This window comes from Oryza sativa, chromosome 7, assembly GCF_034140825.1.
Source record: "Oryza sativa Japonica Group chromosome 7, ASM3414082v1".
Classification (NCBI taxonomy): domain Eukaryota; kingdom Viridiplantae; phylum Streptophyta; class Magnoliopsida; order Poales; family Poaceae; genus Oryza; species Oryza sativa.
Genome location: NC_089041.1, coordinates 20,209,578 through 20,235,237, shown reverse-complemented (window position 1 = coordinate 20,235,237; position 25,660 = coordinate 20,209,578). Strand labels below are relative to the sequence as shown.

The window sequence follows — 25,660 nt, the reverse complement described above, 5'->3', positions numbered from 1 at the left end:
AAATTTGGAGTTGAACCCTAAACGCTAAACCTTAAACCCTAGGATCATCGCATCCCTCATGCCAAACAGATAATGGAGACAATCTCATCCTAAAAACAAGGCTGAGTCCAACCCATCATACCTCATCCCCAAACCAAACAAGGATGAGCATACCAAAACCTTGTTTAAGAGTCTACTCCCTCCATCCCAAAATATAAGAGATTTTGGTTAGATGAGACGCATCCTAGTACTATGAATTTAGATATATAGTGCTAGGATATATCCCATCCAATCAAAATTCCTTATATTTTGGGATGGAGGGAGTACTAACTTTAGGCCTCATTTGAAACCGAGGATTTGTAAAGGAATTTTCCATGATTGTAATCCTGTAGCAAAGTTTTTTTCTATTTGGTCATTTGAAACAAAGGATGAGAGCTTCCTAAAAACTGTGAGATTCATTAGGAATGCCTGAGTGCATGTTGATTTTGGAGAAAAGTTAGTAAGTGCTTCAACCTTTTAAAAAGAATATTTTAACTCTATCTTTTTCATCCAATTTTTATGTTTTTCCTACGGTCTATCCAAACAATCTTTCTTCAGTTTTTTTATGCTTTGTAATACTCTGTTTTACATATGTACCGCTACTAAATCATGTACTTTTACTATTATAGCATGTTTTTATCATTACTACCTTTCGAAGTGGTGGCATATTTAGCTGAAACCTGGCAGATTATACTCTTCCCCAATTATTGATATCCCTTCTTTCTATAAAGTTAAGGCCAAAAGCTCACACCTCGTGCTTCCACGTCATCATCAAATTGTAAGCCGTTGGATGAATGTATTAGATTGCTTCTCAGACATTGGATGGAATACAACATAGAGCCCAACCCACCAGTCACTGGGTGAGTCTCTTCGCCTCCTCAGTGCCAAATGTAGCCCACATGAACACATTGGCCCATCTCCACACACTTCTACATGTATCCAGCCCGTCAATCCGTATAAAAGAGCTTTATGGCTGAAAGCTCCTTCAGTTGACATGTGCTATCTAAATTATCTACAATTTTTTGATAGGGCTGCTAAAAAGAATTTCTCCAAGAAAGCTATTTGTTTCTTTTGTTAAGAGCTTTATAGCTGAACGCTCCTTCAGTTGACATGTGCTATCTAAATTATCTACAATTTTTTGATAGGGCTGCTAAAAAGAATTTCTCCAAGAAAGCTATTTGTTTCTTTTGTTTCTTCTTGAGATTATACCTTTTATCTAACAAATTGATGTTAACCAAGTCCCGCAGTAAAGCGCGGGGCATCCTCTAGTTGCTAGAGATGAAACCACCCAAAAGAGGCAAAGGCAAAGCAAGCCTCTCTAGCCCCTCTGACTCCAATGGCTTGCCCTCTGACAAGAGTTGCTGGATCTGGCCTTGAAAAGGCCGATTTGGCTGCCCTCCCCACCTTTGACTGTCGACACCCTCATGCCACCTCTACCTTGCCGTTACCGCTTTCTTCCTCGATCGTCGTATCCACCACACCGTGCACCATCCCCTTCTCTTCCTCGTAGATCTAGATGCCCCACCGCACAGCCGTACCCTACCGCCACCATCCTTGCTCGCCGTGGAGCCCGGTCCCTCGCTCTGGTGGTGGTGAGGCAAAGGAGGGGGAGGATGGCAGCGGCTAGGGTTGCCCTATCCTCCCATGTCATCCACGAGGGGAGGGGAGCGATACAGGTGGCTGCTCTTTGGTTCAAAACAGCTAATTCTCCTACAAAGTATAGCTTCACTGCATGCTATACCATCCTTCGAAATTCAGAACTTTTATTGGATGTTTCATAGCGTGAACCTAAATTTAAAAATTCAAGCTTTAAATGAAAAGCTAGATTAAAAATGGCATCGCTTTGTATATGATACCTCTTGTACCTCTACAAGATCAGTAAAAAGGCTCTTCTCAAGATCAGTAAAAGGAGTGAAAGTCGCACAGCGACTAACAAATTGAAAATCCTGGATTCATTATGTTGGAGGTATACCACGGAAGGTCTTCGGCCGAACCTGCCGAAACCAAGGACCTGGGTAACAGGCTCGGACCGGCGGTAAGCGGCGAAGGATGAAAGAGAAACCACATGGGCGAAGGCCACAAGGCGAAAGCCGAAGACTTGGAGTACGCCAGCTTCGCCGAGCGAAGACCTCGTTAGAGGGCCGCAAGGATGGAGATGGTGAGGCGAAGGCCTCGGCGTCAAGGCACGGGTTTTGCCAAAAAGTGCCGAACTACGCTGCCAGGAGGCCCAACGAGCCGCTATGCCCTCGGGGGGACCTCCGTAAATAGATGGGTCTAGTCATTTAAGCCCGATAGGGGCTCAAACATGTAAAGAACACAGTGTGCCCTCAATAATGTCCCTATCATAAGGGTAATCATGTAAATTCCCCTGTAAAACCTAAACCTTAATAGGGGGAACCTGTAATAGAGCTATAAAAGGCCCCCTAGGGCCATGTAATAGGGGGATCCAAAAAATTTTTTACTAAGTAATACAATTGTTCCTTACTTCCAACCACTGTTGAGAGAACCACACCTTTCGACGTGACACGGTTGTCCATTCAACAACACATTACATATCCAGGCACGATTATATTGGTTAGGTGTGACAGATGTACATATTTTACTCTTGAACATTGACGAAGTGGAACAACAATTATTTGCAGGATTAAAAATACGTTGGAAAAATTTAGCCCAATATTAGCTCACTATGGCTCTGTTTGAATTTCATGGAGATGAAGATGAAGATTAAGTGTTTTACATAAAACGAGGTGGTAATAACTTGTGATTAATTGAGTTTTAATTATTACAAACTTGATAAATGAATTAACCTGATATTTTAGAACAACTTTCATATAGAAAATTTCCGCACGAAACGTACCGTTTAGCAGTTTGAAAAGCGTGCCACGAAAATCTCGCCTATGTTGGCTTCTCGAACAGGACCTATGCGTAGGTACTAAAAAGGGGATGTGGCACTACCCTCTTTTTGAAACTTGTTCTTGACTTCGCACCAACCAATGGCGCAAATCTATTCTAAATAACTACAGGTATTTTGCACAATTTATCACAAAACTATATATTTAAGAGCTTGTTTCACAAAACAACAGATTTAATGTCCCCGTTTATCACAAAACTACATGTACTTTGTATAATTTATCATAAAACTATATATTTTAAGAACTTGTTTCATAAAGCTATAGATTTAGTATATTCGTTTATCATAGAATTACACATTTAGTGTCTTCATTTATCACAAAACTATAAATTTAGTATCTCCATTATCATAAAACTACATGTTTTAACAAGTTCTTGGATCTGCAGTTTTGTGATATATTGTGCAAAGTACCTGTAGTTTTGTGATAAACGAAGACACTGAATCTGTAGAAACAAGTTTCTAAATCTGTAATTTTATGATAGATCGTGCAAAATATATGTAGTTTTATGAAATTTACTCTTCTGAACCATTAGTCCTCTGTTCCTACAGCCACATAATGCAAAATGAGTTAGCTAGCCCAATGAAAATTGACACTAGGGAAAAATTGTAAGAAAAATAAACTAAATACACCTACTGACCTGCATACCATCGATTGCGAATGCAACTGATAAAGATGTGGTGGACAAGGGTACAAGGACCCGAAGCAAGGCCATACAGGTTGCAGTCCTGGATGGCCGGTGACCAAATGCCACTACCTGTAACGGTAGCAAGCGCCTTAGAGGCAACACTTATCCACCTTTCTCCAATGAATGAGGTGCTGCCTCCGATGACCGTTACTAGGATACTTCATGCACACTTGCCAATCTATTTGCTCTGCTCAATGTTTTCGAATTGAATCCACCAAATCAAAGGCGATAGCAGAATATCGGCCACGAATCGACGAGATTTTTAACTACCTGTCACTTTTAAGCGTGACAATTAACCATTTACTATTAGATCTACATGTTATATACACATGAGTTAACAGATTTCTCCTCCTCACCTCCAATTCGTCTCGTACGGTCGTATCTGCACTGCACATCTCCGCGGTCTCAATCGCCTAAGCCGACGACGCAATCCTCCACCGCCTCGCAATGGCTGGCCTAACCGACGGCCGTTGTCCGACCAGGGTTTGAAATTTCGAAACTAAGATTTTTGCCGCAGGTGGGCAAAATAACTGAAATTTTGGCTTTTTTTAAAGATTATTTTTTTGAAATTTTGACTGATTTTGAATAAATTTGAATAAGATTTGACCAAATTCACAAAAAAATGTAAAAAACCGAAAATTTTGGGCGAGATGTGAGCATTTCGGTGGGGGCGAAATTTCAAAAATTTCGAACCGAAATTTCAAACCCTACGTCCAACCAAGCGGCCGAAGGTGGCATCCGGAGCAGAGTGACCGGCCAGCATCCGCACCACCACCACCATCCACTTGCTCGGCGAGGATCTCCCGTCCCTTGCGGGGGCTCATCCGCGCCGCGCGGTCACCTCGTCGCCAGCCTTCCGTGCCCGCTTCCGCGCAGCCCACCGGGCGCCGCGCCCTTCCTCGGCCTCTTCTTCACGCCCTCCGCCCCCGCGCAGGCACCCAACGTCCCAACCTTCCCTTCCTTCGTCCCCCTCCCGCCCCCGCGACTGGGACATGGCCGCCGCCGTCCGCGGCGGCGACTTCTTCCTCTCCTCCCTAAAAAAGTGGACGTTCTACCCACTTCTCTATAGATTGGTTGTACAACTAAATTTTTTATGGGACATTGTTCGGTCAGTAGAACGTCCAGGTGTAGCGTTAATTGCAAATATACTCGCACAAAACATACAAAGGAAGTTTGAGAAGCTCGTTAAACATATCATCGAAGATCAATATTTACAAAAGTAGCACAATCTTATACAACGGACATGCTTCATCCATTAAAAAAACTTAACCTACCATAGGATAAAGACGGAGGGTGTACGTGATACACAATTAAAGCCAGATGTTTATTAGTATTAGCTAGTACTGCCTACTAGTGTCACGCTCGGTCTTTAGCTATACCTCCTCCGTTCTATAATAAGTTTATTTTTAGCCCCTCATATTTATCCAAAAATAAGTTCATTTTAAATGATCATTGCTTCGGAGTTTATAAAAATAGAGTATAAATGTATTGGGAGTAGATAAAGATAAACAATTGCATTGGGATTTGATGAAGTAGTAGTATTAAGTCTTTTGAGTTTTGTATTGGTATGTGCGGTATGGGTGAAAAATAAACTTATTTTAATTTGGAATGAATGGAGTATATATACTGGCAGGAGCGAATCCAGCGTGGGTCCCAGGGGGACACAAGTCCCCCTAACCCATGTCCCCCTAACCCGCTGGATCACCATTGATAGAAGAGGAGAGGAGAGGAGGAAGAAGAGGGAGACGAGGAAGAGTAGGGGCTGGAGGAAGAAGGGCATAGCCCCTTGCATTATTTTCCTGGATCCGCCCCTGGGGCTGAGTGAGATCAAAATGGCTGAGCTACTACTACTCGCTAGTAGCTGGTAGAGGTTTCTCGAATTGAGAAGTATGTTACTCCTAAAGATGAGAGCTCCTGTCGTATGCTGCAAGTGGGCATTCTCCTCGTGGCTCCAGCATCCAAACAAGGCCATTGACTACCACCCCGTTCTGTGATGCCAGAAACTGTGGACGGTGCCTGACTATTGGATCAAGGTGACACTCAAAGACACCGTAGGGAAGAATCACGCAAGCCTGATGATTAGGTCAGATAATCTTTATGTATCGACTTTCTACAACAAATATAACGATTGCTTCTTTCTCAAGGGCGAGGGGAGTAAGCTCCCTTCCTCGACCCAACTGAGTTTTCGGGGCGGGTACCACGACCTGTTCAAGAACGGCTACACCATGCTGAGCCACATGGTGATCAGCAAGGACGTACAAGGCGAACACCCACATGATGACCCTAGCCAACTACAGGGTCGGCGGCGGTAGGCTGGACAACGTGCTCAAGCTGCCGCTCAGCTTCTTCATCTGGGGCATTTAACTTTTTACCGCTTTTAAGATGTGGCAATTAAGGATTTATCACTTACATTATACAACATGTGGACCCTCATGTATCTATGACATGTGGGTACAATGATAAATCCTTTATTGCCAATTGTAAGAGTGAAAAATAGTTAAATATCCCTCTTCGTCTTCACCATTTGCGAGGCCGAGAGGTTTCTCCCGCTTCTTCGTGCAGCCGCTGACCAGTGGAATGGCGGCGACCCAAATGAACGCCCTACTGTGGAGGTGGAGCTTGTTGACCTCGTGGTTAAGTGGGCCAAATGTGGACGCACGCAAGAGGCTTGGGACCGGAACAAGGAGGCTGGTGAAAATCGTCAGCATTGGGATCACAAGCAGGATTGACAATTTCGAAATTGGATTTTATGCCGAGAGGAGAAATTTCGGAAATTTTTGACCAAAATTATTTGAACTTTTGACTGATTTTGAATGAATTTGAATACAATTGGACCAAATTCGCAAAAAATGCAAAAAAACCCGAAAATTTCGAATGAGATTTGAGCATGCTGGTGGGGGGGGTGGGGCGAAAATTACCGAAATTTCGAACCAAAATTTTAAACCCTAATCATAAGCCCACACGACGCGCTCTATAAGGTGAATCCCCAGTTTCGGGGCATCAAGTGTACTTGGACACATTGATCCATGAATGCTTCTGCTACTACTAAGTACTCCCCCCGTCCCAAAATATAATAACCTAGAATAGGATATGACATTTTCTAGTACTATGAATTTGGATAGGCAGCTAGAAAATATCTTATCTGATCCTAGATTCTTATATTTTGGGACGGATGGAGTATTATAGTACTACAGTTTGCATACATATCTCTGGAAATTGATAAATTTGTGTGCGTGCGTGCGTCATCTCGGTTATTGCTGCCTCTAAGTGTAATGGATTTATGGATGCATGCAGTGGCGGAGCTAGGTTTGGAGGAGAGGGGGGGCTCGGCCTTCTTCTTCCTCTCCCTCTCCCCCCCCCCCACGCTGGCTCCGCCGTTGGATGCATGCATGTACCTGTATGTTGTGCACTTGTGCCGGCCGTACGTGAGGCCGGCCAAACTGATGGATAAAATAAAATGGTTTTAGGCATGGAGTAATTCTTTAATTAATTGTTTTAGTCAGTCCATCGGTACATCCAAGGTTCACAAAACGCGGGAATTTCACGAAAACCGGTCGGCTTTCGTAAAACTGCTATGTCCCGGTTTATGCAAACTGGCCGGTATTAGCCGGTTTTCGTATGGCGTTGACCGTAAATCGTTTTATCGGTTTTCGATCGGATTTTGGTAACCAGTGAGGAGCAGTTTTTACTTCAAAATCAAAAAGTTAAACCCTGGCTACATCTATCTCAAATTGCGTCACTGTGTTGTACGGAGTAGGATGGAGCTACTAGTAGGCAGTAGCTAGTAGTAGAATTGTTGTGTATGTATTCTCCCATATCCACGTTCTCAACATTTGGTAGTACTCCCCCTATCCTGTAGTATAAGAGATTTTGGATGATGTAACACATCCTAGTACAATGAATCTGGATCTACCGTATGTGTAGATTTAATAGGGATGGCAATTTCCCCCGTGGGGCCGAGGACCCGTAGGGGACCCGCCCCTACGGGGACGGGGGCGGGTGTTGATTTCAACCCGTGGGGAGTCGGGGCCGGGGCCCCAGTCATGAACGGGGGCGGGGGCAGGTGAGGACAGCCACCCGCGGGTCCCCGTATATTAGACTATTACTATTAGCATATTAGTAGCCAAAAGGCCCATCTAGCCAAACCCTAATTCCTCATCTATTCTTCCCTAACCTTATCCTCATTTCCCTTCCCACCCCACCCAGCCGTCACTCCACCGGCAGCCACGCGCGGACGCTCGGACGACAGCAGCGGCGGCCACGCGTGGGCGGCAACGGCGGCCACGCTCGGGAGGCGTCGGCGGCCACGTGCGGGCGGCGCGGCGATGGCCTCGCTCAGGTGACGCGGCGGCAGCCTCGTGCGGGCCGAGGCGTCGACGACCTGGGGCGCGGCCATCCGCGACGGCGACGGCCAGAGGCTCACATCGCATCCACGGCAGCGGCGGCAGTGACGCCCAGTCCCCAGCCTCGTTGTTCCTGTCGGCGTCATCGCTGCTCGCCTGCTCCTCGGCTCCTCGCTCGTCAATCCTCAGTCGGGTGGTGCGGGGCCCTGCTCACCCGCCCGCGGGTCCCCTGCGGGGGCGAGGACGAGTGATGGTTTTCACCCGACCATCTCTGCAGGGTCGGGGCCGGGGGGAGAAGTCGGGGAGCGGGTGCGTTCTAGCCCAACCCATCCCTGACCTGCCCTGTTGCCAACTCTAAGATTTAATGTACTAGGATGTGTCACATCCACCTAAAATATCTTATATTATGAAACGGAGGGAGTACTAATTAATTAAGGGACTATATTAAAAAGTGAAGGTTTCATGCTCGTTCGCACTTGATCTGGCCCGGCCTATAAATACAACACGCACATATATACGCATTCTCTTGCCAATCTCATACCCCAGCTCCTGCTTGTAAATTAATTGCAGAGATGTTAATTAACACATCTATTTTTTATTAAAGAATGAAACAAAAAAGAAGAGGAGGAGTATTCCTCGTCCGATCAATGATTCTGTTGTTCTATGTTAGAGTGATTCATCAGGCTCCAAAATATTTTATATCATCTTATTTATAAGTGAAGTGGAGACAATTGAGTAGCGAGAGAAAAGTGGATGACTAATCTAGCACCGACGCTAATACGACCACAGACGCGCATGCAGCCACGAAGGCGATTAAAAACATATGTTGTGGACCTCATAGCTGATCCATCCGCTCTACTGCGGTTTGTTCACATTCCCTTCTTTTTCCTTATCACCAATCAGCGCCGCGAGGCAGATGGGCGCAGCGCTTGGCGTTCCTCTTCCGCTTGCCAATCTCTCCGCCATTGCACGCGAAAACGCGGTCGTACGATGGATTGAATCCCTTTGCCTCACCATCCTCGCCAAATCACGCTAATGCACGCGCGCTGAAAATGCCGCCAAGATCCAGACAAAGAAGAGAAAATTGTATATCTACCATCGTAAAAGATTGAATTCTGTTTTCTCTGGAAGGGTCCCCTACCGCTGATCCCTCTCCCCAACGATTCGCCATTCGTTCCGTTTGCGGCGGTTCACTTGCCCACACCCCGCCGCCGCCGATTCGGGGGGCATTTAATCAATTGCCAATTTGTCACTTATTTGGTATTTAACCCTTGTGTCTATAGCATGTGAATCCAATAGTAAATGGTTAATTGTCACATTTAAAAATAATATGTAGTTAAAAATTTCGTCGATTCATGGCCGAATCTCCGCTCCCGCCTTTGATTTGGTGTATTCAATTCGAAAACTTGGGCAGATCAAGGCCCTCTTTAGTTTCCATGCAAAAACTTTACATCTTGTCGCATTGAATGTTTGGAAACATGCATGGAGTATTAAATATAGAGAAAAAAAAACTAATTATACAGATTGGGTGTAAATTACGAGACGAATTTTTTAAGCCCAATTGCTCCATGATCTGATAATGTGGTGCTACAGTAAACATTTGCTAATGACGAACTAATTAGGCTTAATATAATTCGTCTCGCAGTTTTTAGGCGGAATCTGTAATTTGTTTTGTTATTAGTCTGCGTTTAATACTTCAAATGCATATCCGTATATCTGATGTAACACGTCAAAACTTTTCACCCCTGGATCTAAACACAACCTTAACTCATGTGTCTATAACATGGGAATATATCATATGCACACAAGCTTCCCGTGTATACTATTAGAAGCAAATGTCTACTTTTTGTGACATTTGTTAGTTGGTGTGCACAGAGTATGCACGGGAAACTTGCATGCATAGGATATATTCCACTATAACATATGAATCTTTTATTTTAGATAATGGAATATAATCCTGGCCTTTGCTCAAAGAGCTACAGCCAATTATTACACCAACTCAAAAAAACTCACACCTGAATAAACAAAAGCACAGACAAACTAATAAAAACTCACACAGCATAAAAAGATCACAAAAATTATTGAATTCTATTTGTAAATCTCCATCCAAAGTTGGCGGACAGCTGCATAACCAATGATTCAAGATTACGACATGCAGCTTTCACTGACTTGATTTCTTCATCACACTTTATAGCTGAGCCCAAGACTGTTGCCCTGAAAAGAACCTGCGTATAGGACATAGATGATGATTTATCAAAAACCATATCATTTCTACACAACCATATAGCCTAATATATAGCGGATGCTCCAACAAGAATAAGTTTGGTAGATTTTTTATTAACTCTCACAAGCCAATTCTCAAAAATATGAAATATACTATGAGGAGTATATAAACCAGTAGTAAACTGTAGAGCTCTCCAAAGAAATTTTGCATAGTGACACTCCACAAACAAATGTTGAATAGTCTCATTTCTCATGCAAAAAATAACATTTCAAACTACCATGCCAATTTCTCCTAGATAAGTTATCCTTGGTTAGAACAACCCCTTTAAGTAGGTACTAAATAAAAATCTTAATCTTGAGAGGCATCTTAAGTCTCCATATAATCTTATTCCTTTCAATATTGCCATTATTAATAGTAAATGGTTAATTGTCACATTTAAAAGTGACATGTAGTTAAAAATCTCATTGATTCATGGCTGAATCTCCGCTCCCGCGTTGATTCAAGAGATTTTCAGTTTGTTAATCCCTGCGCTGCTTTCAATCCCTTGTTTTCTACACCAATCTAATTTTGAAAAGAGCCTTTTTACTGTTCTTGTACAGGTACAAGAGGCATCATATACAGATCTGATTTTGAAAATAGCCTTTTTACTGTTCCTGTAGAGGTACAGGAGGCATCATATACAGGAATTGGGATCCGGTGCAGTCACAGTAGGGACTGCAAGTTAACAACTGCACACAACTTCAACCATCCATTTTTATGATCAACGGTTCAGATCTAAAGCTACAGTACCCATGTGAACAGTACCGTGTGTGACCTGAGCCACCCGATTTGTATCCAATGATGGGTACTGCTACTGCTTAAGTTGCAGTCACTATTGTGACTGCAGCTGATCCAAATCCCATATACAAATCTGATTTTGAAAAGAACCTTTTTAATGTTCTTGTAGAGGTACAAGAGGCATCATATACAGAGTGGTGCCATTTTTAATCTATCTTTTCATTTAAAGCTACTATTTTTAACCCTTGGATCCATCTTGTGTTGGTACCTCATTCTGATTGTGATAGTTTAAGGTAGCTAGTGGTATTAAATATTTTCAATCATTGGATCTTAGTGCGTTGCCGTGTTGGATGGCTTAGATTTTGTACTTATAGATATCAAGGATGGAAAACACTTTTCAAAATCTTTATTTACACCAACCCATTAATACTTTATAGGGAGTTTTTTTTTTGCATAATGTTGTTTTCTGAAAGAATTAGGAATGCGAGATAGGAAAATGCTTTGCATACGATTTTCACGTACAATATTAGTACGATCAAATGCCATACACAGCGAAGCGACAGTCGCTCACGAGTCATTTGTGTTGTACCATGAACATAATAATTCACACCGGTCACCACATCTGATAATTCACCAAACACGTAGAAAAAAAACATCCGACTATGGCATCATCAGCACATACATTTGATTGAACATATAACAAAGATCATATATGAAGAAAAGAGAAGGGAAGAGACTATACGATGAAAAGTAGAGAACAAAAGATGACAAGTTAAGATGCTGTTGTTGCTTCATCGACGGTGAGATCAGAAGCACCAACGACAACGAGGCACCTTCGTGGACACCACTGCTCGTCGACGTTGAGGAAAGCTCCTCTTTCACCCCTGCTCGATCGCAACTCCTGGATCAGGAAATCCGTCCATGCACCAACAATACCCAGACATTCTTTGTCGAGAAAAGTGCATATCTACCATCATAAAAGACTAGATTCGCTATAATACCATCACTTAATTAAATGGGTTTCAAAAAAAAATACCACACTCAACAAAAACAACTTTGCTGAAAAGCCCTTATAGACAATATTGCCCCTGTCTCCTCTTCTTCCTCCTTCGTGCGCCAAAGAAGCTCGACGGCAACGACTGCACGTCATGGGCACCAGCAATGAAAAAAATGGCAAAATCATCTAATATTAATCTCCTTTGTCATTGTCTCACTCAGCCACAAATTACATGGCATGAATCAACGGAAATTGATTCCGGCAAAAGAGGAATCAATCTCAGGGATGACAAAAAAAAATCAATCCAACCGGATCTATATATCATGCCCCCAACGAGGAACTGCCGCCTACGCTTGCTGCTCGTTTTGTTGCGTACAGGAATCGCCACCGCCGCCACCTGATGCTCGCATAGCCGCGCCGACTAGCTGCTGCCAGGCTGCCAGCGCCTTCGCCTGTTGCTCGCGTCGAGCAACCGCCGGGGCCTACTACTCACATCACTATACTAAGGAGCCATCGCTGCCAAAGCCTGGTGCTCGCGTCGTCACGTCAAGGATCCCCCGCCGCTGCCCGCGCACTCACATCACGTGCCAGCTCGTCGAAGTGTGGGGCTGCTTGCTTTATTTGCGGATGGGAATGGTGTGGGTCTTGGGAGACAGCAGTTGGGTCACCTCCACGCCTCCACCTCGTGGCTCGCCATGGCGTGCGGTCGTCGCCGGTGAGCTTTCTTGCGCTCGGAGGAGGAAGAAGAGGATCCAGGGGCAATATCGTCTATGATGGTATTTCGGCGAACCATCTTTGTTGAGTGTGGCATTTTATCGAAGCCAATAAGTGATGCTATTATAGCGAATCTAATCTTTTACGATGGTAGATATGTAATTTTCTCCCTCCTCTTCGTCTCGTACGGTCGTACCTGCACTGCACTGTGCATCTCCACGGTCTCAATCGCCGCCGACGACGCAGTCCTGTGAGATCTAGTGAAAAAATTGGAAAGAATTTGAGAGGAATCGGTAGTTGCTTGTATTGAAAGGAAGAAACACGATACGAGTTCTCGATCCAGCAGGATCAAGCCTCCGCCGCCATCGCCACCAACCGTGTTCTACCAGCCTATCGAAACCTTCTCTTCGTTGTTCTATTTGTTACAAAGTTTAGCCAGAATTCAGCCAGCTCACGCAACGCCAACTCACGCACGCCTCTGCCTGTCGATCACATGCACGCGCCCTCCCTCGTTGTCCCATTCTGGGCTGCAATACTTTAGGTTCTTCTTCCTAGGCCGAACTGGGCCTGATCTTCCCTGCCTCGGTTGAGTCTGGCTTGGCTCCCTGCCCTGTAGCTCATCCGGCAACGTCTTGTCTTCAGTGTTCTTCAGAGAGGGTTCATCAGCCTTTACCAAATGATGGCTGACAAGCCCCCAGTATTGAAAGCTGGCTTGACCCCAAGCCAGAGCCTTCGGGAAGCGGTGTTGAAGATCTTCCATATCTTCCCATGTGGCATTAACAGCTGCACATCCAGTCCACTGAGTAAGAAGTTGAACAACAGTAGCGTTACCTTTGCGAACGATACGATGATCTAGAAATGTTTCAGGGACTTGAAGGTGCTTCAGGGAAGGAGGTAACTGTGAGAGCACATCTGGTTGAAAACCCTGGGCTTTGCGCAGCTAAGAGACATGAAAAACATGGTGAATACTGCTATGAGCTGGTAACTGTAACTCATATGCAACCTTCCCAACTTGAGCAATGACAGGAAAGGGACCAAAGAATTTATAAGCGAGCTTATGATTAGCTCGAGTAGCCACTGAAGTCTGAACATATGGTTGAAGCTTCAGATAAACAAAATCCCCCACAGCAAACTCACGAAAACTTCTGTGTTTGTCAGCATAGAGTTTCATCTACTGTTGAGCACGGTGGAGCTGTTGTTGCAATATCTGTTGGATCACTTTTCGATCTTCCAACCAAGTAGCCAGTTCAGGAACAGGGCAGTCATTGCAAGAAATGCCAAAATGATTAGGTTCATGACCATATAAAACAGAGAAAGGGGTTGCCCTGATGGCTGAGTGATAAGAGCAATTATACCAAAATTCAGCCAACTAAAGCCAATAGAACCACTTAGAGGGCACAGCATGGACAAAACATCTCAAATAAGTTTCCAAGCATTGATTTACCCGTTCGGTTTGACCATTGATTTGAGGGTGATAAGCAGAACTCTTGTGTAGCTTGGTGCCAGATTTAGTGAATAAGAATTCCCACAGTTGACTAGTGAATATTCTATCACGGTCTGAAATAATAATCCTTGGTAAATCATGTAACTTGTAAACATGTGTCATGAATTCTTGAGCAACACTAGCAGCAGTGAATGGGTGAGACACGGGAATGAAATGAGCATACTTGGAAAACTTATCAACCACAACCAAAATGCAATTGAATCCATGAGATTTAGGCAATCCTTCAATAAAATCAAGGGAGACAACTTGCCAAGCACCCTCTGGGACTGGAAAGGGTTGTAACAAACCTGGATACTTAGCACGATCAGGTTTAGCTTGGAGACATACTTGACATTGTGTCAACAAAGAATGAATCATTTTTTCATGCCTAGCCAAGCAAACAGGGCTTTTGCTCTTCGGTATGTAACAGGTATACCAGAGTGTCCTCCCATAGGACTGGAGTGAAGTTCATCAATTATTCTATGTTGTAACTGTGTATTGTTTCCAATCCAAATTCTTCCCTTGTATCTCAATAGTCCCTGGGACAAGCTGAAATGCTTGCGAGCAGTGGGGTGAACGACCAATTCAGCCAATATCTGGGAAGTGTAGGTATCCTGTTCATAACCTTGCACCACTTCTTGAAGCAATAGGGGAGTACAGACAGAGATAGCCGGAACTTCACTTGAAGGTATAGTATCATTTCTAGAAAGTGCATCAGCTGCAGCATTGGATATTCCCTTTCTGTATCTGACTTTATACTGCAGGCCCATCAATTTAGTGAAAGCTTTTTGTTGCCAGCTAGTATGTAATCTTTGGTCAGTGAGATGCATCAAGCTGTGATGATCTGTTAGAATTAAGAATTCTCCCTGTTGGAGGTATGGTCTCCAATGGTCAACAGCCCATAGAATAGCTAGATACTCTTTTTCATAAGTGGATAAGCCCTTGGTCCTGGGTCCTAAAGCCTTGCTCAGAAATGCAATAGGATGTCCTTCTTGAGATAAAACAGCACCAATTCCTGATTCACTAGCATATGTTTCAATGGTGAATGGCTTAGAGAAATCAGGTAATTGCAATACTGGGGCAGAGACTAATGCTTGTTTGAGTTGGTTAAAAGCAGCATCAGCTTCCTGTGTCCAGGTGAAGGAGATTCCCTTTTTGAGTAGACTAGTTAATGGCTTACTGATGAGACCAAAATTTTTGACAAATTTTCTGTAATAGCCTGCCAAACCCAAGAAGCCTCTCAATTTCTTCAGAGTTTTGGGAACTGCCCAGTTGATAACATCTGCAATTTTCTGAGGATCAGTGGAGACTCCATGAGCTCCAATAATATCACCAAGGTAAGATAGTTGTTGTTGAGCAAAAGAACACTTGCTTAGTTTCACCTTCCACTGCTTCTGTGCTAGTAACTGAAATACTTCCCTTAGATGCAGTAAGTGGGTTTGCAGGTCTGGGCTATAAATGAGGATATCATTAAAAAATACTATAACAAACTTCCTCAAAACAGAAGATAGAATATCATTCATTGCACTCAAAAAGGTGGCTGGTGCTCCAGTTAATCCAAAGGGCATGACCTTGTATTCATAATGGCCAGGGCCAGGGTGTGTCTGAAATGCAGTTTTATACTCTTCTCCCTCAGCCAACCTGATCTGGTGATAGCCAGCTCTGAGATCCAACTTAGAAAACCACTTGGAGCCTGATAATTCATCCAAAAGTTCCTCAATGGCAGGGACTGGGTACTTACTTTTAATGGTATTACTGTTGAGTTGTCTATAATCAATACACAATCTCCAAGTACCATCTTTCTTCTTGACTAAGAGAGCTGGAGAAGAGAATTCACTTTGACTGTGTTGGATAACACCAGATTGGAGCATTTCTGTGATTTGATTCTCAATTTCATCTTTAAGTGCAGGCTTATACCTGTAAGGCCTCAAGTTAACAGGTTTAGTTCCTTCCACTAGTGGGATATGATGGTCACAATTCCTTTTTGGAGGTAAAGCAGTAGGTTCTGTGAAGATATGTTGGAATTCCTGCAATAGAGGTTGTACTGATTCTAGAATAATATTGGCTGGTGCTTGCTCGATGGTCTGTAGTTGAACCATACAGAGAACTGAACCTTGTTTAACCATTCCCTGAAGTTGATTTGATGTAATAAGACTGCAGTGATCCTTTTTGTTCACTATGCCCTGCAGCCTAATTTCTTTGCCCAGGTGCTGAAATTCCAACCATTTGTGGACCCAATCGATTTGCATTGGACTAAATTGCTCTAACCAGTCCATGCCTAAAATGATGTCGTAGGTGCCCAAGGGAATTAATCTGAAATCACCCTTGAAACTGTGTCCTTGTACACACCAATTACATTGAGAGAGAATCTTATCACAAGTAATCTGGCCCCCATCAGCAATCTGTACTTTCAGAGGAGATGATAAACATTTAAATCCCCTAATCTTTTGCGCCACTTGCTCATCAATGAAAGAGTGAGTACTTCCTCAATCAATCAACATCAAGAGCTCTGAGTTCTGAACCCACCCCTGCAACCTAATTGATTTGGATGATTCAGAACCAGTTAGTGCTTGATAAGAAATAGACATCAACATATCCTCTTCAGTTTCAACAGAATTCTCCTCACTACCTTGACTTTCTATTGAATTCTCCAGTACTTCCAATAATTCTTGTACCACATATAATTGTACAGATGTAGCACATTTGTGGTCCTTGCCCCATCTTTCTCCACAAACAAAGCACAAACCCTTGGATCTTTTGTATGACCTGAGAGCAGACAGTCTGTCCTCTCTAGCCTTAACAGATTATGCTTCTTTCCTAGCATCTTCAGCAACTGCAACTGAGTTGATAACAGGAGTGTTTGAACCAGAAGAGTGAGTCTGTCCAGCAGATGTTCTGATGTAAGAACTGTCATCTACCTTTCTGTACCCTCCAGTCTTAGTACCCCCAAGTGCCTCCTCTTGCAACAGGGCCAAAGAACAAGCTGTATCCAGGTCCTGTGGTCTCTGAAGCAAAATGGCTGATCTGATCTCATCCTTAAGGCCCTCAACAAATTTTGTCACAAAGTAGATTGGTTCAAGATTTCTGTTATAAGCAGTTAACTGGTGCATTAATGTATCAAACTTCTCCACATAATCAGACACAGAAGCAGTTTGAACAATATGAATCCATTGTCTTATCAACGCCTGGTGATGGTCCCTGGTGAACCTAGAGCACACTTGCTCACAAAATTCCACCCAAGTAATACCCAACAGAGTGGCGAATTGACTGTAACCAAAAAGCGGCATTCCTAGAAAAATTCAGAGTGGCTACTTTAACCCAATTGCGGGGATGAATTCCATAGACATCAAAATATTGTTCACAGTTTGCCTTCCACATTTGAGGATTCTCCCCGGTGAACTGAGGGAAAGTCATGGGTGGCACCGCCCCACTCAATTCACTCCAACCAGACCCATCCCCAAACTCTGGTGAAGCGGAACCAGGAGAACCATCAAGAGAATTAAATTGGGGATCGCGTTTACCTTGCAAGAATTGGGTCGATGTCGAGCGGTTGATGCTGAATTGCTCATTCTTGATCTTGCGAGAGGCACCTCCCCTGGCCTGCTGCATCACCGTGTCCTCTAGGTGCTCAACCTTGTCACTCAACGAGATAAGTGCCGTGTTAAGATCCTCAACTTTCTTCTCCACCTCCGGGATCTTGGCTTCCACGATCTTCTTCAGCTCCAAGTACTCGGCCCTTGTCCTCTCATCCGCCGCCTCCCTCTTCTTCTCATTCTCCGCGATCGTCTTCATCAACAACTCGAACTGGTTGGATTGCGCCATGCTTCCAGTGTATCTCTCACGCTGGTGGATCGAACCACTAAAACTCTCCCCGAATCTAGCAAACCAGAAGAAGGCAAGTTTCCTTTTCGCGGGCCGATCCGAAGATCACGCAATCCTTCTCTGGAATTTTACCGCCTGATCAAGGGATTGCGAGTTTAGTGCGGCTCTGATACCAAGTTGTGAGATCTAGTGAGAAAATTGGAAAGAATTTGAGAGGAATCGGTAGTTGCTTGTATTGAAAGGAAGAAACACGATACAAGTTCTCGATCCAGCAGGATCAAGCCTCCGCCGCCATCGCCACCAACCGTGTTCTACCAGCCTACCGAAACCTTCTCCTCGTTGTTCTATTTGTTACAGAGTTTAGCCAGAATTCAGCCAGCTCACGCAACGCCAACTCACGCACGCCTCTACCTGTCGATCACGTGCACGCGCCCTCCCTCGTTGTCCCATTCTGGGCTGCAATACTTGAGGTTCTTCTTCCTGGACCGAACTGGGCCTGATCTTCCCTGCCTCGGTTGAGTCTGGCTTGGCTCCCTCCCCTGTAGCTCATCCAGCAACGTCTTGTCTTCATTGTTCTTCAGGGAGGGTTCGTCAGCCTTTACCAAAGGATGGCTTACAAGTCCTCCGCCGCCTCGCAATGGCCGGCCTAGCCGACGGCCGCTGTCCGACCAACGGCCGAAGGTGGAATCCGGGGAGGAGGGACCGGCCAGCACCCGCACCGCCACCACCACCATCCACTCGCTCGGCGAGGATCTCCTGCTCGCCTTCCTCCGCCTCCCGTCTCTTGCGGTGCTCGTCCGCGCCGCCCTCGCCTGCCGCGCGTGGCGCCGCGTCGCCGGCCTTCCGCGCCCGCTTCCGCGCAACCCACCGGGCGCCATTCCTCGGCCTCTTCTTCGCGCCCTCCGCCCCGCGACCGGGACATGGCCGCCGCCGTCCGTGGCGGCGACTTCTTCCTCACCTCCCTGCAACCGGGACATGGCCGCCGCCGTCCGTGGCGGCGACTTCTTCCTCACCTCCCTGCAAGATCGCCCCCCACGACGAGCAGCAATGCAGATCTGCGGCGGCTACTGCCTGCTCATGAATTGGGATGATGGGTTGTTCGCGGTGCTGAACCCATTGATGCGGACAACACCGGGGAGTGGTCGTCTCTGCCATGGGTGGACATCCCAGAACCTGTCAGGTCAGATGACACTAGCTGCTGGCTTCTGAATTATGGGTCTACGAGAATCGGAGGTATGTGCTTTCGCTTGACACCGCCACAATGGCATTCTCCGCTGTTCAGCTTCCGCAGTGCCCGAGACATTGTTCTTTTGATGTTGGCGAAACAAAGGATGGCGCGATCTGCATCGTTTACGCGCATCAATTGAATGTCAGCGTTCTGATGCACACCAAGGGTGATGATGGTGCTGCTGAGAGATGGGTGATGGACAGGTAGTTCCCTTGGACAAGGAGCTCGAACGAGTCCTTCGAGCCCCGCTGCGTGACGGCAGTGTACTGATGCATTTTAGTGGATGACCCCAGACAGGTGTTTGTGTTAGCTGTCCGCGACAGCTACGCGTATTTAGCAACATCTCCGATGTTCCATGATCCCCAATCTCCTTGTTGGTTCCTGTTCCTATGTTTGGAAACGATGAAACTGGAAAGGCTGTTTCGCAGGACATTTGACAATGATGTTCAGCCGTACATCATGGCATGACCTCCTTCTTTAGTCGGTAACTATGGGAGGTTTGCAGTTGAAGAGGCTCCATGAAATGCAGTACTCCTTGGTCATTGGGCATTAGAAGAAAATGAGCAGAATCTATGAACCACACTGCCTTGCTCGTGATTAAATCGAAATGCTGAAGAGATACTAGAAATTGATTTTTTTTTTTTGCCGGGTTGGCCGAAAGAAAGGGCGACCAAATTTCATTAAGATTGGGTGTGTGTACAAATACTAGAAATTGATTTAGTTTGAAGCTGTATCAAACTGAAGAATCTAGTCAAGTTGCATGATGTTCATCCTTTGTTGTTGGTCTTACACTATTTTTTTTTAACCTTATGTTTATCTGTTAGTGTAGAAGTCACCTAGAGCTTTTCTGATTTAGTGTAGGAGTTCTGAACCTGCTCTTTTAGGATGTCAACTGGGTTTACTTTTTGGCATTCCAGTATGGTATTATTGTTCTATTTTGTATGCCAATCGGATGCATAGTTAGCAATTTATACAGATAATGTTCCTAGACTGTATGATTAGCAGGTCTTCAGACTGGATTGAAGGAAAAGAGAAATTACAAAACACACACACACACACACACTTTCTTGGCCATTTATAGTTGTCACCTAGCTGTCATACAGCGACAGCATGATTAGCATGAGTCATTAGCTCTATAATAGTATTGCAATGTCGGATCAGCTGGGTGTTATCCAATCTTGGGTAACTCCAACGAATGAAGATTCCACTCTATTTTGAGTTGATCAAGTTGAAAATTTGTACTGCTTCCAAATGTTTGTTTCGAAAAAAAAATGCTTGTCACATAGTTGAGTAGCGTCATCTCAAATGCCACATACATGAGTGACAAATTTGCTGATTTTACACAAAGTGTAAGTTCCTTGACTACATTGTCACTGCACTGAACAATCTTATTCTATCCTGACTATAAAAAATTGCAATGGCCATGCTGCCCTTGATCAAAAAATAAAAAATTGCAATGCAACATTCATGTCGTGATTGCTCATTGTTGTCCATTTTATTTTATTTTTATTTTTGGCTTATGATCAAGGAGAAATCCTCGGCTCGATTTCGATGGGCAGACCGTGCAGCGGCGTCGGCATGGGGTCCCTCGCGAAGGTGTCCTCCTTGCAGCAGAGCTTCCACCTGAACTTCCTGACAAGATGGTGCATCATCACCAGCGTCTCGATCCTCGCGAACTCTATCCCGGGGCAGATCCTCGGCCCGCCGCCGAACGCCACGTACGAGCACGGCGGCGCCGCCTTCGCCGTCGACGGAGAAGACGACTGGCTGTCGAAGCGCGACGGCAAGAACTTGTCCGGGTCGTGGAAGATGGCCGCGTCCATGTGCGTCACGCTCGCCACCCAGAACACCTGCCACCCTTTGGGGATGACGTAGCCGTCGAGCTCGATGTCCTCGAGCGCCCTCCTGAAGTTGCCGAAGATGGGTGGCACCATGCGGAGCGTCTCCTGCGCGACGCGCCATGTCAGCTTCATCCTCGTCAGGTCCTCCCATGTCAGCGCCTCGCCGTCGCGCTTGCTCCTCGCGATCTCCTCGTGCTCTGTCCATGGCGTTGTCACTTGTCAGGGGGGATTCGATCTTGGGCAAATGGAAATGGTGATGTGTGACAGTGTGAGTTTCTTGCCTTGGACCATGGCGGCGAGGGTGTCAGGGTCGTTGGCGAGGTGGCGGACCATGAAGGTCATGAGGATGGAGGAGGTGTCGTGGCCGGCGACGAGGGCGACCATGGCGGTGTCGACGATCTCCTCCTCGGACAGCAGCGGCGCGCCGCCGCGGTCGTCGGTGAGGCTGAGCAGGCAGGCGATGAGGTCGCTGCTCCGCGTGGCCGCGCCGCGCTCCAGCGCGGCCTTCCTCTCCCGCGTGATCCCGGCGAGCAGCCGGCGGGCGCGGGCGGCGGCCCTGAGGCTCCGCCTGAACGCCGTGAACGGCAGGTCCACCGGCACGGCCCACATGCCCCCCATCACGCGCTCGAAGTCGCCGGCGAGCGCGTCTCGCGCGGCGGCGCCGGGCCCCAGGCCGAAGAGCAGGGAGGCGATGATGTCGAACGTCAGCCGCTTCATCAGCGGCATCACCGTGACGGCGGCGCGCCCGGACCAGCAGCCCGCGACGTGGCGCCGCGCCTCGCCGTCGATCTTGCCCACGTACATCCGCAGCATCTCCGGGCGGAGGAACTCCGACAGCGCGCCGCGGACGCGCCGGTGGTCGGCGCCGACGAGGTCCAGGATGCTCCTGTCGCCCAGTATCCGCTGCACCGACCTCGGCTGCTGCAGGGCCAGCGCGCCGCTGAAGAAGACGAACCGGTTCGCCGCGGCGCCGGCGACCAGCACCGTCGGCTTGCCGAACAGCGACAGCTTCGACACCGCGCCGTACCTGTCGATCCGGCGCCGCACCCACCGCTCGCCGGAGTTGCTGCGCATCGCGCGGAGGAGGCCGAGGCTCTGCCCGATCACCGGCAGGCCGAGGGAGCCCGGCGGCAGCTTCTTGGCCGCCGGCGATCGCCGTTTCTTGGTGGCGCCCCGCGCCAAGAAATGGACGAACACGCATGATGATGCCACGGCGATCAATGCTACGACCAAAGAAAACTCCATTGTTGGAGATTTGAGATACGATTACTAGTGTTGGATACCAATGATAGCTATGCCTTTTTCCCCTTTAATTTTGCGTGTTCTAAAGAGCCCTAAGCTGAAATTGCAAACGAAAGAAAAACTTCGTATTGACAAGCATGTATATATATTAGGGTCTTACACAATAAGCTGAAGGTTTGTTTGTTGATTTTTCAAGTCAATTAGTGGTAGCTGAATATTTGCATCTTCGAGGATCTTGCAAGCTCCAACATGCCTGTGCGAGAAGACAAAACCGCTCCAAGATCCATTGCATTTTTTTCTCTTTTTATTATGACAAACAAGTATTTTCACGAATAAACAAGTAGTAGCGAATCTGTTACCCGTTTGAGCCTAATTTATTGTCAAGGAGATAAACCGAGTTTGAGAGTTGCCAACTTTGAGATATTGAGGACTTTTTTTTTTGACTGGGATATCGGGGACATCTTCTCTTCAACAACTCAAAACGATAATCTTTTTGTTTTCCGTTAGCACATTTCCCGAACAACTATGCGGTACAGAGTTTTGTAGAAATTTTCTTACATAAGTTTTAAAAAATCAAATAAATCTATATTTTAAATCTATAATAGTTAATATATAATTAATTATACCATTATCTAAAAAAATATAATTAATTATACGATAATGATTGGTCTAATTTTCCTAGCCACAAACAGCTCCAGCAGAACTGCACATTGGAACTGTGCCTAGACTGCATCCGACGGCGGCACCCTAGGATCGGCAGCCGCCGGCTGCGTGAGTGCGTGGTTGCAGCCTTTCAGGAATCAGGACCCATTTGGAATGCTGAAAAATCTCCCCGTCCCTGCGGGAATCGAACTGTTCCATGTCAAAATTAAATTCCTTGCGAAACTAACGGAGCCATTTTCGCTTATTCATGGAATAAGCCAAACAGAATATTTACAAACAAAAAATAATGTATAAATAAAATTTTTATATACGTGTTCTTAGTAATCTAAAAGCAAAAGCTGAAAAATAAACTTCAATAAAATAACCACAAATCAACTTTAAATTTAAGGTTAAAAATTTAAATTTTGACTGATAAGTATAAACATAAGTGAAAAGATGAGGTACTGCTCTTCGCTCCACAGTCACCGTCCTTGTCCATTTCGTGAGATTTTTCTCTACGTTTTTCCATATCGAAATGCGTGCTTAGATTTCTCTCCCTTCCTCGAAGATGACCCCCATGGACTTTCAGAACATGCCATTCTGTGTTGAGTGTCCCATTCCCGTTTACCATGATTTGAAGGTTTACCAGATTTCTCGGCTCATCCTTTGCGCAAAGAATAAAAACAAAAGAGAACATGGCCGATCATGCACAATTGCTTGCACAAATGATTCTTTTGTTCCTGTTGATCGACAGTGCGGCATAGAGAATTAATTTGTCTCTGTACCTCCCAGTTTAAGACAATGTGTTTGCTGGCTTAAGAGCTACAAGTTGGGGTAGTTGATGTTGGCTTGGCATTCTCTAGTAATTTCACATACTTTATACTAAACTGGTCCCATCACGTGGCTTGGAAGTTGAATTACTATTTCATCTGTCTCAATATAAATACAACCTATTACTTATATGATATATTCTATTCTAGTGGTACGAATCTAGACAAACAGTTGTTCAGATCTACAGTGATAGGATATGTCACATATGAAGGGTCATATCTAATAAATTCACTACTGCAAAAAGACTATAGGTATCGGTTGGAAAACCCCCATTGGTGCCGGTTTTCGCAACCGGTACCTTTGAGGTTGTCTCAAAGGTGCCGGTTTAGGAACCAACACCTTTGAGGTTCCATGAATAAAAAAAAGTCACCCAACTTCACAAACATTTCGGCATCAAGAACATCAACACAAACACAAAACACAAAGAAGATGGACGACGACCTCCGTGGAGACGAGCAGCACGTCAGAAGGCGCCACCCGCCGCCTCCCCCCCCATCAGATCTGGCGGAGGGGAGGGCGCCGTCCGCCGCTCCTGTCGCCTCTCCTCCCGTTGGATTGGGTAGGGTGGAGGGCGCCGCTCGCCGCTAGCGCCTCCCCACTCGCCGGGTCTAGCAGAGGGGAGGGCGCCGCACGCCACTGCCGTCGCCTCCTTGGTGGGGGAAGAAGGAGGGCGCCGCATGCCGCTGCCGCCTCACCTCCCGCCTTCGCTCGTTGCTCCCGCTACCGCACGTCACTGTCGTCGCCTCACCTCCCGCTGCCGCAGCCTCTCCTCCCACCATCACACGCCGCTGCACCGACAGCCAACACAGAGAGAGAGGAACCGAGAGAGGGGGGGAGAGGATGCGGTGTAGACTGGAAGGGATAAGGATATGGATGGTGCGCACCTGTCGGCTCGGCTCCATATAGGGGTGTCGGTTTCTTTTAATAGGTATCGGTTTTTTAAAAGAACCGACATGTTTTTTAAAAGAACCAACACCTATATTTATACTATAGGTGTCAGCTCTTTTAAATAAATCGCTACCTATAGTATTAGTACTGGTTTTTCTCTAAAACCGACACCTATAATATAAGTATAGGTTTCAGTCTTTTAAAAAACCGACCCATATAGTATTGGTATATGTTTTTTTTTCCAGAACCGATACCTATAGTGTTTAAAGGTACCCGTTCTGTATTTTTTCATCATGTGGAAGTAGGAAAAGGCCGGCACCTATACGACCGGTCCTTTTTGCATTAGTGATTGAGGCCCTGCCCAAAATATACAATAAGGCTTTATCTTTAGAAAATAGTAATTGTATAATAGATCATGGCTATATACTACTACCTCCGTCCTAAGTTAGTGGTCGTTTTGATTTTTTTTGCATTAGTGATTGAGGCCCCGTCCAAAATATACAATAAGGCTTTATCTTTAGAAAATAGTAATTGCATAATAGATCATGGCTATATACTATTACCTCCGTCCTAAGTTAGTGGTCGTTTTGACTTTTTTTGCATTAGTGATTGAGGCCCTGTCCAAAATATACAATAAGGCTTTATCTTTAGAAAATAGTAATTGCATAATAGATCATAGCTATATACTACTACCTCTGTCCTAAGTTAGTGGTCGTTTTGACTTTTTGCTTGCAACGTTTGACCATTCGTCTTATTTGAAAAATTAGTGCAAATATAAAAAATGATAACTGTTATACTTAAAGTACTTTTAATAATAAAGCAAGTCACAAATAAAATAAATAATTATTCCATAATTTTCTAAATAAGACGAATGGTCAAACGTTACAAACAAAAACTCAAAGCGAAAGTATTTTGGTACGGAGGTAGTATTGTTTATAATACATTGGGATGAATTTCTATTACCACTGATTTTTTTTCTTCGTCTGTACAGCCTTTCAACCATACTTGAAAAG

General features: G+C 45.4%; 2 protein-coding genes across 2 annotated transcripts; both read right to left on the bottom strand.

Moving 5' to 3' along the window:
* Positions 1 to 12,949: 12,949 nt before the first annotated feature.
* On the bottom strand, positions 12,950 to 18,296 carry LOC136357490 (uncharacterized). Its single transcript, XM_066312762.1, has 2 exons — positions 17,675 to 18,296; positions 12,950 to 13,453 (listed from the first exon to the last, which is right to left on the bottom strand). Exons 1-2 carry the CDS (start codon positions 17,973 to 17,975, stop codon positions 13,137 to 13,139), a joined length of 618 nt encoding a protein of 205 aa, XP_066168859.1. The 5' UTR covers positions 17,976 to 18,296; the 3' UTR covers positions 12,950 to 13,136.
* Positions 18,297 to 20,520: 2,224 nt separating this feature from the next.
* On the bottom strand, positions 20,521 to 22,397 carry LOC4343392 (taxadiene 5-alpha hydroxylase). The gene is made up of 2 exons (XM_015792399.3): positions 21,326 to 22,397; positions 20,521 to 21,241 (listed from the first exon to the last, which is right to left on the bottom strand). Exons 1-2 carry the CDS (start codon positions 22,287 to 22,289, stop codon positions 20,727 to 20,729), a joined length of 1,479 nt encoding a protein of 492 aa, XP_015647885.1. The 5' UTR covers positions 22,290 to 22,397; the 3' UTR covers positions 20,521 to 20,726.
* Between the last annotated feature and the right edge of the window lie 3,263 nt (positions 22,398 to 25,660).